The sequence below is a fragment of the Myotis daubentonii genome, chromosome 8 (assembly GCF_963259705.1).
Source record: "Myotis daubentonii chromosome 8, mMyoDau2.1, whole genome shotgun sequence".
Lineage (NCBI taxonomy): Eukaryota > Metazoa > Chordata > Mammalia > Chiroptera > Vespertilionidae > Myotis > Myotis daubentonii.
Window position 1 is genome coordinate 64,260,838 of NC_081847.1, and position 15,034 is coordinate 64,275,871.

At 41.3% G+C, this 15,034-nt stretch overlaps 1 protein-coding gene across 4 annotated transcripts in view; it reads right to left on the bottom strand.

Moving 5' to 3' along the window:
• PIEZO2 (piezo type mechanosensitive ion channel component 2) overlaps nt 1–15,034 on the bottom strand; it is a 338,873-nt gene that overhangs the window by 267,114 nt on the left and 56,725 nt on the right. For all 4 annotated transcript variants that reach the window (XR_009454151.1, XM_059706647.1, XM_059706648.1 and 1 more), the window contains exon 2: nt 2,209–2,304. Coding sequence is in view for 3 of the 4 variants with exons in the window: in XM_059706647.1 (XP_059562630.1) it covers nt 2,209–2,304 (96 nt within the window). In the remaining variant the exon portion in view is untranslated. The remainder of the gene's footprint in view (nt 1–2,208; nt 2,305–15,034) is intronic.

Below are 15,034 nucleotides of genomic sequence, written 5' to 3' on the forward strand. Positions count from 1 at the left end.
TTGCAAGTCAGAGACTGTCTGTGAGAAGTGGGTGCAGAGGTTACTAACAGTTCTTTTCAGGTTTCCAATGCACTTCCCATTGATTCGTGGGAAATGTGTGGGAACATGAATTGGATAGTTCAAGTCCCTGAGGAGCCACATTGCAGTCACTCCCCGGGCCTGGCATGGTATGGTCCACTCCACATAGGCATTAATGGTGTTCTTGACCACACGCTGCCAGAAACGCCCAACATGGGATATTTGAAAACACAGGGCTTGTGCTTCCCAGGTGACCAGAAATAAATGGGGGGACACCCTTTCCTAGAGTCCCTCTGCATTTCCATAAACAAACAAATCAATGAGGCTATGTTGAATATTAGTCATGCTTCTTATTAAAATGCAGGAAAGAAGAAAATAAATAATCACAACACTGCATCCAGATAGTAACCTGTGGAAAAGATGCTTGTGGGTTTGTTTTCCTTTTGAGCTCAGTTCTTCCTTGGTCTCCTCTTAGGAGCAGCACCAGCAGACGTCTGTGTACTTATTATGCTTTGCTTGTGCACTAACCGCATGACATCTTGTTAATTCAGGATATTGCTTTATACAGAGAGGAGTTGCTTTTTTGCATTTGATCTTACATTTCGAGTATGAGCTTCCTGACAGGGCCAGTCCCTGATGCATGTGGGCATAAAGGATGGGACCACTGGCATGCAGCTGTGCCACAGCTGCAATGCCACCCCTACCGAGACAGGGGCAAGAGCAGGGCTGGTTATTTGGGAAGAAGGCAAAGCAGTCATTGTCACATAATGATGAAGGGGGAAATCTCAGTTACCCGATTTCCAGATGAAACGATAAGGGGACAGACACCTTGCTATAAAAGCAATAGGTACTTTATTGGACTATACACAGGTACTCCTTTCTAAAGCGGTTTATTCTGAATGTGTCTGAAGCCTTCTTTCTTTGAAACATGAGCTCCTGGCCATGAACTAGGAGTAGCCTGTGTATTTCATCTTGGTCCTGAGGCCAGAAGCTATTCTGTTTAAAGGTCTTTGTTTATACTGAACTCTAGGAAAGAGGCTAAGGTGGTTGCGGTCACATAAACAACGTATTTTTGGTTTGAATGAGGATTTGTATACACTCACATTTCTGGACCCCTTCTTAACTTTGTGTATTAAGGATTTAAGTGACTTAGAAGACTATTATTTAAATTCTTCCTGTGGCAGGAAAATCAACATAGCATCTGCAGTCATAACTATTAGGATGAATGGTCATAATGTGCACTGTAAATGTAATTGTTAAGGAGAGGAATGGAAAAGGTACCTATTATTTTTCCCCAGCCCTTACTTTTTTCCTGAAGAGGCACCACTGTGAACTGGCAGTCTTAACCCATGGCCTTTTCCAACCACATCACAGGTTGGGCCAAACAGCTTCCTTTTCCTCTCATGTAAACATACAGCCATCATACTCACCTAAGGCATTTGGCACAACCCTTATTTCTTATAATGGTATTGTTTTGAAAAGCAATTTATAAATTAACTCAGTGTGATTTAATTTTAATATTTGTGGACAAACTTCAAATATATAAACTGATAAACCAGATCATGCTTCCTAATCAGAGCCTCAGGAGAAATGTTATTGTTCTTTTCTATAACTTCGGGTTCTTGTAGAGCAATGGGAAAGAAACCTGAAGTTTTATGGTAAAATGCTTGTGAAACTATTCCTCAAACTCAAATCACTCACTCACAGTACTGGATAGAGGCATATGTAAGAGATCTCAACTGATGTGTGAACAAGTCATGACTAGGACTCAGTTTCTCATCCAGTCCTCCTGTTGGCAGCTTAGAAATGTAAGGTACCTCACTGCCCCTTTTCTACTTGCCGCCAATTCTCTCCAGCAGTCCAATATGCAAAGCATGTGCCAATTTTGTCACACCATCTGCCTTATTTCATTGACAATGTATTGAGTTCGTCTTAACTAGACAAAACATTCCAGATGTACTGCAAGCCTACTAAGAGGGAGTTAATATGAAACTTGCATGGGGATATTAGTGGTGTACTTAAGTGACATGTATCAACATGTTCTGCACCACTCTGCTTGGTGCAGCTGTTCACATGTGTGACACCCAGTCTCCACTGGACCAGCTTGCTGCACAGGCAGCGTCTATCCCATCAGATAAAGACAGCCCAGCAGAGTCAGCAAATGCATTCAGAACAGTAACTGTCTCTTACCTTGCATTGTCGCTCTTGTTGGTTCTGAAAACAGAGGGATGAGCAAGAGGTAGATGAGGTAGACGAAGGAGAGTCCATTGTACCGGAATGCACATGCTGTGGGTAGAGAGAGAGAAGAGAAAAAATGAGCTAATAAGGTAGGCTAACAGAATACATGCAACTGTGTGGTGACAGCATCAAGTATCGCTGGATCAAGCTAAGTAGATATGTCAATTAGGAAGTAAAAATTGAGCATTTATTCTGTGTTCAATACTATGTTGAGGAGGATCAAAAATGGAGAATTAAAATGCCCGTGCTCTTAAAATCTAACCAGGAAGGCAACACCAATATATCTGAATGAAGGCAGGTCATAAATAAGTCATAAATTAAGTAGGCAAATTAAAATTGCTACAAAAATATAGAGGGAAATGGAATTAGTGAGGATTTGAGGTGTCAAATAAGGTTGTCAATGGAAGCAATGACACTGAAGAGAAAGAAAAGAGAACAATATTTGTTAAATGTTCTATGGCAGGGCTTTGTACTCATTTAATCCTCATTTATTAAGTACTCTCAGGCTCAGAGAGACTCAATCGCTAACCTGATTCTCCCAGCTAGGATGTGACCGAGTCAGAACTGAGTTCAGATCTGCAAGCCTGTGCCTGTTCCTCTGTATCACTCATCTTAAAAGTAGCATAGAACTCCAGTGGAGGCCTTGCCCCTCCAAGTTCCCATTTCCTCACCTGTGAAATGGGTATAATAATCATCTCTAATTTGCTGAGCTTATGAGGAATAAATGTAATGTGTTTAAAACACTTGGCTCAGGGTCTTATACAGAAAAAGCCCTTAAAAACATGAGCAATTGTTATAAGCATCCTCATCACTAGATATGGAGAAGAAAGTGTGCAGCATTCCATGTAGAAAGAAAATGAGTACATTATAACAATTTAGAAAATAAATTTTAGGATAAATGAAGACAGACTAAAGATGAGAAGGAGTAAGTATGAGTTTGTAGAAAGAGGAGATCAGGTTAATGGATGTCACAGGATGGAGAGATGTTGAAACAAAAGTTACTAGGAGAGAAAATGGAAGGCGGGGAAATATGGAGTTGAGATCTTAGAAAACAGTCACCGATAATTTGGGCCAGGAGAAAACATTTCAGAAAGATTAATCATGCAATTTCATATGAGCCAGATTGGTAGGAAGCAAAACTCAAATATTGTGCTGTGGTAACAACATTGGGATATAAATGAGAACTCGAGGCAGTGTGGTAATGATGGTAATATTTTTTTAAAGCAACCAACAGAATAAAAAAAGGATTTTTAAAAATAAATATGGAGAGGTGTGAAGAGAAATTATATAAAATGACTCCAAGGCATACAACCCAGGTAATGATAAGGATTACAGCCATGGAGAAGAATAAGACATTTAAGAAGAAAGTGAAAAGTTGGACACATTCATGGAATCAAATCATGGCACTTAGATCTCATGGGAATAGTCATGAAGAATGGGGACAGCATTTCTGCATACATGGAGAGGAGTCCTGAGCAGAAGTGTTAGCTGAAATGACAAGGAGGGATGGATTCCCCAAAGGCAAGAGCAACAAAGAGAAGCACAGAGGATGGAGGCATCTGCTGTGGCTATTGCTCACAGATGGGGAGAGTGGGGAGAGGAAAACTGGCCCGCCTGGAGGTAAAAATCAGCAGAACATTTCAGACAGATATAAGAAATGTCCATTTTCACAAGAGGAAAAGTTTTCACAAAAGAAGTTCACCACAACAGAGAAACAAGTTAGTCATTTGATCATCAGTAAGGATGCGAGGGCAGGCCTTTGAAGAAAGCTCAGCCCAGAGGAGGGATGGAGCTGACTTACGGAAGAGCAAGAGAAGTACTGTCATAACCAGGAAGTGGGAAACAAGAAGGGAAACCAGAGTATCAAGATCTTGGGTACCCCTGGTCAAAGAGTGTGGAGGGTCTTGGACCATGGGACAGTCCAGTGTGGGATGTGCATCGGGATTAAGAGATGCGGAACCCACATCAGAAGACCAGGTCAATAAGTGCTAATCCTGAGACAGAATCTGGACAGCAATCTGGAGCTTGGCATTTGCAAGCCCAGGGCCTCCTGCTTGCTCTAGAAGCTGGCAGTGGAAGAGGCAAAAAAGGGGAAGTGAGGACAGTGTGGTAGAGGAGAAAGAAATCAACAAAAAGAGCTTTGTATCCCAAGGTGGTCATGCATATACTTGTAGCTTTGTATAACATTGACATTCCCAACGTCCTTTATGAAAGATCTAAAGCAGGAAGAAGTATTCACACTATTGATTGGATGACGGGGAGAATACATAAATGAGATAATATAGAAGAACAAGAACATATGTCTGACTCATACAACTTACCAAAAGGAAGATAAACAACCCAATCAAAAAATGGGCAATGGACCTAAATAGATACTTTTCGAAAGAGGACATATAGAAGGCCAAGAGACACATGAAAACATGATCAAAGTCACTAATCATTTGAGAGATGCAAAGCAAAATAACAATGCGGTACCATCTCACACCTGTCAGGATGGTTATCATCAACAAATCAACAAACAAGTGCAGGCAATGATGCGGAGAAAAAGGAACCCTCGTGCTCTTCTGGTGGGAATGCAAACTGGTGCAAACACTGTGGAAAACAGTATGGAGTTTCCTCAAAAAACTAAAAATGGAACTCCCATTTGACCCAGTGATCCCACTTCTAGGAATATATCCCAAGAAACCAGAAACACCAATCAGAAAGGATATATGCACCCCTATGTTCATAGCAGCACAATTCACCATAGCTTAGATTTGGAAACAGCCTATGTGCCTATCAACAGATGAGTGGATTAAAAAATGTGGTACATCTACACAATGGAATACTATGCTGCTGTAAAAAAAATAAGGCATTCTTACCATTTGCAATGGCATGGATGGAACTGGAGAGCATTATGCTAAGTGAAATAAGCCAGTCAGAGAAAGATAAATATCATATGATCTCACTCATTTATGGAATATAATGAACAAGATAAACTGATGAACAGAAACAGATCCAAAGACAGAGAAGCATCGATCAGACCATCAAACCTCAGAGGGAAGGTAGGGGAGGGTGGGGGTAAGGGGGGGGAGATCAACTAAAGGACTTGTGTGCATGCATATAAGCCTAACCAATGGACATAGACACTAGGGGGGTGAGGGCATGAGTGGGAGGGCTGCGGGGGCATTGGGGGGATAAGGACACATATGTAATACCTTAATCAATACAGAAAAAAAAGAACATATGTCTGAATTGCCTTTCTAGCTTCCCTCCCCTCCCCTTCTGCTTCTTATTTCTCATCTAGAGTTTAAGTTCCCTAAAAACAATCCAAAGGTATTTGGTTATTCATTCAGTCAATATTTATTGAGCATGTCCCATGTGCCAGGACCATCAAAGATCCTTCCTGCCTCTGGGAGCTTACATTTTGGTGGGGAAATGTATGATGAACAATAAAAGGTCAATTACATGTATGTTGGAAGATAAGGGTTATGTAAACAAGAAGTCAGCAGGAAAAGAGGGACCACCGGTACACTGGGTGAGGCAGGCCAGTGGCAGCACTCATTAGGAACACTGAAGATAGGGCTCAATGAGAAAATGCGATTTGAGCCAAGAGGTGAGGTAAGTGAGTGGGCTGACCCAGCCACCTCGTGGGAGAGCGTGTCAGGCAGAGTCAGTGGCTCAAGCCAAGGCCCTAGAGCAGGAGCAGACCTGGCCTGTCTGATCTGCCCAAGACACGGGGGCCCAGTGCGCAGCAGAGTCCTGGATTGGGCTCAATCATGCAGGCCTGTCAAGGGGTCAGGGGATGGTGGTTTCACTCTGAGATGTCAATTCAGTGACAGTTCTTACTCTTGGTTCAAGGTTGCAGACCTGCCTCCTGCCTATGCCTGTAGCTTCATTTCCACCCATGCACACTCTATGCTCTGTGCTGCTGCGCAACTCAACAGCCAGCTCTTTCCATCTGCTTTGCTGCTTCCTGCCTTTAGACCTTACAGGCACCATTCCCTCCCTCCATCTAGAACATCTTCCTGTCCTTCCTATCAGGCATATTCCCACACAGCTCACCTGTTTCCTCTTATGGGAAGTTGTCCACATCCATGACCTCCCCCAAACGGAAGTGCATTTCCCTCCTTGGTGCCTCTTCCAGAGCACCTCTCACTCAATGTCACAGGCATCTGTGTATGTCTGTGACCATGTCTGTTTTGTCCAGTGCCCTGTGCCCAGGAGATGCTCATGCTCATGGAAGGAAGGAATAAATAAATGAAATGAAATAAAAAAGATGTGAGGGCATTTAAAAGGAAATTGGGGTGTTCAGGTGTACAGCATTCTTGGTAGCATAGAAACATCACAACTGACATCGCCCAAAATAAACATTTAATCAACTGGAGTATTTCTTTGTTTTTATACTTAGGGTGTGTGTGTTTTTAATGATGATTTATATTATGCAGCAAATTGCCTAACTGTGCATTCCTGGGTAAAGAGAAAAGTAGAACTTACTTGTATAATTACATTACTTTGAAGCAGCATTCATAGTGCACTTGTCTGCTGTGGACTTGTATCAGTAATGACTTACACCAATGAGCCTGCTGTGTGTCAAGCCCTGATCTGTGCACTACACATATATTAACTCATACCATTACTGTCCTCCCTTTCCAGATACTGTTTTATTCTCTTTCTACACATGAAAAAGCTGGCACGAGGAGAGAGCAGCGCTAAGTGCAAGCACAGCTAAGTAACAGGCTGAGGATTGAGTCTGGGAGTCTAGTTCCTGAGTCTGCGCCATCATCAGGAATCTTCTGGGTTTCCTCACTGCTGTACATCCCTACCTGTCTACCTCCTCCCTACTTAACTGTCAAGGGCTCAGGAGGCAACGCCTTCCTCCCACAGGTTGACAAACACTCTGTATGCATTTTGCTGTTTTATATTTATAACCTTGTTCTGTAAGGTTTTATATTATGCATGGTAGAAATGTGTATACAGAGGATATTTCTGACGGCTAACTTTGAAGGAGGGAGAAAGGAGTCTACTCTTGGTTTCTCACATCACAACCTTTATTTGTAGCAAAATCTAAAGAGGAATGACCCATGGTGGTAGGCAGCCTCTAAATGGCGCCCAATAGAAGTCCCCTGGTTTCAACACCAGTGAGTAAGCCCTGCTCTTGAGTGTGGGCTGCAGCTGGTGACTCACTGCCAGGGAGCAGTCAGACAGTGTCCGGATCCCATCTGGTGGCTTCTGTCCTGGCCACCCCCTCTGCCTCTCCTCTTGCTCACTCTGTGAGAAGACTGCTGCCAGGGAAGAGGCTCCCGTGGCAAGAAGAGGTCTCTAGCCAATAGCTAGCCCTCACCAACCAACAGCCACAAGTTAGCTTAGAAGCCAGTCCTGGGAAGACTGTGCTCTAACCAACCCCTTGACTGCAGCCTGTCAGAGAGCCTGAGCCATTCCTGACTCCCAGAAACTCTGACATAGTGTTTGTTGCTTTAAGCGACAAAATGTTTAGGTAATTTGTATGTAGCAACAGATGATTAATACAAACTTAAAAAAAAAAAACTTAAGCCACCTCTAAAAATCCAACTTCATTTATGTTTTAGTCTGAAATTATGCCATTTGATGACAATGGCCAAATTGCTGAACTCCCCACTTTAATATGCTTGAGGTTGCTACCCAGGAATTACCCAACCATGTGGGGACTCTGAGTGCCATATTTAAGTGAGTTACCCCCATCTAGAGCAAAATATGCTTTTGAACTTGTCAATAAGGCACATTTGAGCAAAAAAAAAGCCTTAGAATGCAAACAGCAGCTGTTCCTTTATCAAGCAAGATGTTACCTTTGTTCAGGACCTGGAGACACGTCTTGCATATACATTACTCTTCCTAATGAGCTTCAGATTCTGGCTGCACAGTGTTCCTGATTCCCCACACCTCTCATGGACAGTCAAGCCACCGGGACCTCTGTCCTCTGCCTCAAGAATTTTACTATTGACAGTAAAGTGTTTTTATTACTGCAGATCAAGGTGTTCAAAGGGGAAAAAAAGATTGTTTTCTTTACCTACACATGCACTATAGTTTCTACTATTTCCACAATAGTTTCTACCTGGTTAAACCATCCAAAATTATATGGAAATTTCCCGTAAAGTAATTTCCCAGATAAAAGACTTTGCCAGCTAGAGAGTTCACAATTACAAACGGAGGTGACAAGTCCTCACTGAAGGGCTTCATAAACATCAAGGCTGCCATTTGAATTGTAAACACCTGGGCTCATCTAATGAATGAGTTTCATTTTCTAAAGGAGAAAAGAAGGCATGTGGTTTTGGAGAAACTCTTCAAGTAGGAAAAATGGTAGATTTGACTTTGACAACTTATAATTTATCAATATAGAAAGGGGAAAAAAATCTCTTGCAAATATAAAATTGTTAAAATGGCCACATAACATGTATTTTAAAAAAATACTCATGTTGCAATACACATATATTAATTTTCCTATTATTACAATATGATCATGGAGAGTTTTACGCACTTTAATTACCCTTCCATAATAGTTGAAGGCAATAATTTTAGATTATGTTATCAAAGGTAAGTGCTCTCAGAGCAGAATTTTTAGCAAGACATGAATGACTTCCTACTTCCTTCATACACTTCCGCAAGGCCAAACAACATCTCACTATTAATGGCCTGGGAGACAGTGTCTTAAATGTTTAGAGCTTTCATTACAACTAAGTACATCCTAAATGTTCTTCATTACCTCAGGGAGCTTTGTTTAACAGTTACTAGAGCAGTAGATACACATTATTCAGAATAAGCAATTTCAAAACCAGGTGACAAAATAGTTCTGTCAATTCAGTGATTCTAGAAATTTTGTGTTTATACTTTTAATATTTTTCCTTCTGTACCCAGAACAACCAATCGGTTGCTTTTAAAAGAAAGCCCTTTCAAAATTAGGGTTTATTTTATTTTTTAAAAACCACCAATGATACAAACAGCTGCAAAGTATTTACAATGAAACAGGAAGAAAATTAAACAATCATAGATTTTTTTTTTCTAAGGAAGCAACTATAAAAGAAATAAGAGGCAGGAAAAAGGTTGTTATGTCACCTGATTCATTGTCTATTTGTGTAGCACTCTTTCCTCCATTATATACTCCTGTGTTTTACATCCGGTTAAATTTATAAATGTCCCAGATAGTGATGCTTTGGAACAGCTGACAGTCAAGACAAGAGCATTCTTTTCCCTTTTCCTTTACCTCTGACCTCCATATCCCCCGGAGGTCTTGTCCCCAGTGCTTCCTTCAGATAGTTACAAAAATTATTTCTTCAAGAAATATATGCCAGAAAGTCTCTCCCACTGCTGTTCAGAAGCACAAGACATATGCTTACCCACTTAATCTCAGATAGCACCTGCATTATGTTCTTTATGCATAGCATAAGTGTTCATATATCTGTGACTCAAAAGGCTAATAGAAATATTGTTTAAATAAGAGAATGTCATGCTTTCATATTTAGAGATAGTCCCTATATTTTAACATTACATTTTTATACAAAGATGTATGAAGCTGAATTTGTTCTAGGAAGTTTGTGGATACAAGACTAAACCCATCTGCCATATATTTCTCACACTTCAAGAAACAGAAATATTATATAGAACATTAATTTCATTATAGAGGTTGGTTAAAAGAATGTAATTTTAGAATAAAGCCTCAAGAAAAAAAAAGACTTTTATAGGCAATAAATTACAAGGGCTTAGAATCAAATTGTATTAGCAAAAAACCATAACCATTGCTCACTTTACTAAAAATGTTAAGCCAATCTAAGAGAAAATCAGGTGAAAGTCTCCTATTTGTAAAATATAAAAGCCTTTGGTCTGATTTTTTTACTTTTTCCAAATAATCTGGGATACCATCTATTTGAGATTGGCCAAGTGAGTTTAAAAATGGTTGTATTTTTAATTATTATAAAAAGGTAGGGATCTATTTTATATTTTTAGTTCATTCAATATGTACATATCAAAGTGAATATTACTAACACTATTAACTGTTTAACTTAGATTTCTAAACTCATCCTGATTGTACAGTTTACATAAAATATATTTTTTAAAAGCATGCACAGCTAACTTTTTTCTCCATTAAAAGTATCTTTTAATATATTATTCACCATTTAACAAGTGTGCAGAAGGTGTGTTTAAAACACAAATCCTTATGCTTAAGCTTGTTCATGCTCATGCCATGAAACTGTCCTCTGGTCTGAGAGAATAACAACAGGGATATTTTCTAGTGATTGCAAATGAGGAAATAAAGCTTTTATGCTCATAGATGATTTCTGAGGCTATCTGAAAAAAATATATATATATAATATATATTATATGTTATATATATATGAGAAATCGGGTCTATTTCATTGTGAGCATGAAGAACCTGCATTTAAACCCACAGTTCCTAAGCTTACCCAAAATAAAACTTGCTGGGTTACCATTGCGATGAACAAGAACTACGGTGCTTGAGTGAATGCTGAGAAAAGATCAAACATTAACATTATTTATCTGCCCATGTAGCTTAGTAGCTCTCCTATGTACTGAAGAGGAGAGTTAGTATTTGTAGACTGAAAGTTAAGACCTCACCAGCTTGCTTAGGTCTGTGCCATGGTGTTTACTGATTTAGAGTTGCTCACCATCCTTCATGTACACATTTTTTCTCATGTGCAGAAGGTACTTCTTAGCTTAGACTTAACTCACTTTTTTGTAATTCAATAATTGACAAAACTATGGATTACTACTGTACCTCTCTAATAATCTATTATTAGCAGACTGTAGATCATTTTTGCATTAATTAACTGCAATTAACCTTAGTGTATAAAAAGCTATTAATATTTAAGAGTTTAAAATTTCTTTTTCTCAGTAAAAACATTATTTTTAAAGAGAGCTGATTATCACTCACCTTTAATTTTATACTAACTTTTTAATTTCACTTTTTGATTTTTAATTAACTGTCTTTATTAACGCAATTTTTTTAACATCACTTTTCTGTAATTTTCCCAAAAGTTAACTTTACCTTCCTAATACACAGGATGAGGCAAAAGTAGGTTTACAGTTGTGAATACATGAAAGAGTTTATTCTTGTATTATTACTTATTAATTATTGTATTATTTTCCATACTTTTCCCCCACCCTATCTATAAATTCTACTGCACTGCCAGTTCACTGTAGTTTGATTTTTTCACCACTGGTCATCTGAAAAGCCTAAGTGTTTAGGACCCTAATAATAAAGCAAACTTTCTTCCAGACTTCCACCTACTTAGATTGGTTAATACCACAATCTGTTTCCCATGTTCACTTGAATAGACACATCAAGATTTCAAATTTGGAAAGTTACCCTTCCATCTATGTTGATATCGGTATTTCTAAACGAGGAGGTTGAACCATCAAACTTGATGGCTTCATTTGCCAAAATGACTAAATATTAACAAGTTCAGATGATTCAACCTGCAGTAAGTAGATGCTCATCCCTAAGTAAATTCTGGCAGCTGTGGGTACAGGCGGGACAGCAAAGGCTGGAACATATAGGTGCAGGGATAGGTACGTATATATGTAGGCTTCATGCACATGACAGTGGCGTTTTAATAACTGGATTAATTTACTGCTGCCACAGTTTCCTTCTTTCAAGAACTTAGTAAAACAAGATTTTCTGTAGGCTTTTCCTGTAGGCTTTAGAATATTCTATATTATTCTTGGCAGCACCCTCCCTGGATTGATGTGTGCATTAGCATGAGAAGAAATCAATTCAGCTACCTTTAATGAAGCCCTGTTTCTTCCATCTTCAGCACATGCTGCCCAACATTGTATCTCGTTTAACAACTAATACAGCTTAAAATTGATTTAAAATGACTGTTTTTATCTTGATAAGTTTACTTTGACATCCTGCCTGCTTCCTCCTGAGGACACCCTCTTCCCTGACATATATGGAGCTATCGCTATCGCCTTCAAATATTTCTGTTGCTAGAGAAATAGACACGCCTTTTATGGCATGAATTCAGCCTTCCACTATGTCAAGGGTTTATACTTATGATACCACACTAATGAAGCACAGCCTCCGACCACAGTGTGAAATCCTGGCTCCCAGAACAACATCCAAAATAGCCATGAATTGGACTGATGCCCCCAAATTAGCGTCTTCCGCCAGATCTCTCTGCTCAGTCTTTGACTACTCAGAGTCTTTGACCTTGCATTGGGCTTTTTCCTCATCCCTTTGAATGTTTATCAGTTTGTGTTCCTGAGAATGGAGTGGGGTTCAAGAAACACAGGAAAGAGATAGTTGAGCTTGCCCACCCATCCTCATCCCACTTCCTGGGCTGCTCAGCTTTCTGCTCTCAGTCTTACTACCCTTCTTTATATACTTCACTAGGGGCCCAGTGCACGAAATTCGTGCACTGGGTGTGTGGAGGGGGGGGGGAGTGTCCCTCAGCCTAGCCTGCCCCCTCTCACATACTGGGAAGCCCTCAGGAGTTGACCCCCATCACCCTCCAATCGCAGGATCGGCCCCTTGCCCAGGCCTGACGCCTCTGGCCTAGGCATCCAGCCCGGGCAGCGGGGACCTGCAGTGGCAGCGGGGGGCGCCGCGATCGCGCAGGCTCCGCCCCTGCCCCTGCAGGAAGCCTCTGGCTGAGGCGTCCGGCCCGGGCAGCAGGAACCCACAGCTGCAGCGGCCCCGCGATCGTGGGCTTCGCTTTAGGCCCAGGCAAGGGACCCCTAGCTCCTGGGACTGCCAGCTTCGACCGTGCCCAGCTCCCATCACTGGCTCCACCCCTACTTCCTGCTATCACTGTCCAGGGCAGCAAAGGCACCTGATTCTCCGATCATGGCTGGGGGGCAGGGCAAAGGCGGCCCCAAGGGCTGCCTTTGCCCTGCCCCCCAGCTCTTAGCTCCCCCCTGGGTTTCCGATCACTGTCAGTGGCAGGGGGCTTCTTCCTGCTTTCCCTTTCGCCTCCCTGCATTGTGCCTACATATGCAAATTAACTGCCATCTTGTTGGCAGTTAACTGCCAATCTTAGCTGGCAGTTAACTGCCAATCTTAGTTGGCAGTTAATTTGCATATAGCCCTGATTAGCCAATGAAAAGGGTATCGTCGTACGCCAATTACCATTTTTCTCTTTTATTAGTATAGATACTCTTGTCTTGTACAGCTAAGGTAGTTTAAAAATTGCTGGTAAGCATTAGAGTATCCCAGTACCATATTTAAGCTTACTACAGTGTTTTCATCAGATCATGGCTTCAACCTGAGAGAGCATTTGCTTTTTGGTCAATAAAGAAAGAAGTCTTAGATCTCCTAGGCATAGAAGACATTTCTGTTTTCCTGATTCCTTGTTCTACCCTCTCTTTACTAGCGGATCCATAAAATGTAAAACATTTCCCCCAAATCCTCAAAAGTGAAACTGTTTTGTTATCCTAGTCCAGTCAGTGGTCGGCGAACTGTGGCTTGCGAGCCACATGCGGCTCTTTGGCCCCTTGAGTGTGGCTCTTCCACAAAATACCAACTTCTGCGCATGGGCCACGAAGTTTCAATTGCACTGTACGTGCGCGCCCGCACGTGGTATTTTGTGGAAGAGCCACCCTCAAGGGGCCAAAGAGTCGCACGTGGCTCGCGAGCCACAGTTTGCCGACCACTGTCCTAGTCTATCTCCAAAATGTAGGTCTGACTCATGAGCCATTATGAGGCTAAGCTGGATGGTTCACACCAAAATTCTGTAGGGCTGGTTACCTACAGATGTCTGCTGGATCCCTTGGCAAATTTTCATCGGGGACGGAATGTTGCAGAACCCTGCCACTCCTGGCCTATCCTCTGAAAACGCTCAAGCAACAATGCACTTCCTTAAACATAGCTCCCTTCTAGCCAAACCCTCCTATTAGCCACTCCCCACACATGCATGTCACCAGGCCTCAGGCCCCTTTGGAGCAGGGCCTATTCCTGCTCACTGCTCTAGCTCCTGTTTCTATTTCTACACATGGTAAGCATTTAATAAATATTTACTGAAAGAGTAAATAACTCCCTGCCTCTTTCTTTACCATCTGCAATGCCCTCTGCCCAGAAGTGTATTCCAAGTTCCTAAGAATCCTTCAACCTAGCTCAAATAGTTGTCTCCTCCTAAACAATGTCCTCATCACCCCAATAAAAAGTAATCTTTTCTGATTTAAAAAAAATAGGACTGGCATTAAGGGAACAATAATTCAATAAGAAATTCCCATACCATGGAACTGTGCAGTAGTCACAAAGAGTGGCTGGTGCACATGTGAATGAATACTGGGAGTGTTCACAATAGACTCAGTGAAGAAAACAGGTCATAAAACTGTAGAGAATATGACAGGTCTATGGGTAGATATTAATATCCCCCATTTTCAGGAAACTAAGGCTCAGAAAGGATAAGTCACTTGTCCAGGTCAAGGTGGAACTGGAATTTAATCCCAGTCTGGCTGACTCCAGATGCTGTACTCTTCACCCAGCCACTCGGCCGCTCCTCTTCAGCACACAGAAAACATCTAAGACTATATCTGCTATTAACAGAAGTCACTTCTGGGAAGAGGTACTGAAGGAGGAAGAACAGTAGCTTTTTATATTATACTGTTAAAGTTTCTCAGAATGTGTATATTTTGTGTTTTAAAATAAAATTAGCCCTGGCCAGTTTTCTCAGTGGTTAGAGCATCCGCCTGCAGACCAAGGGGTCGCAGATTCGATTCCTGGTCAGGGCACATACCTTGGTTTCGGGTTCCCCAGCCCCAGTAGGGGCACAGGAGGCAAACAATCAACCAATGTGTCTCTCTC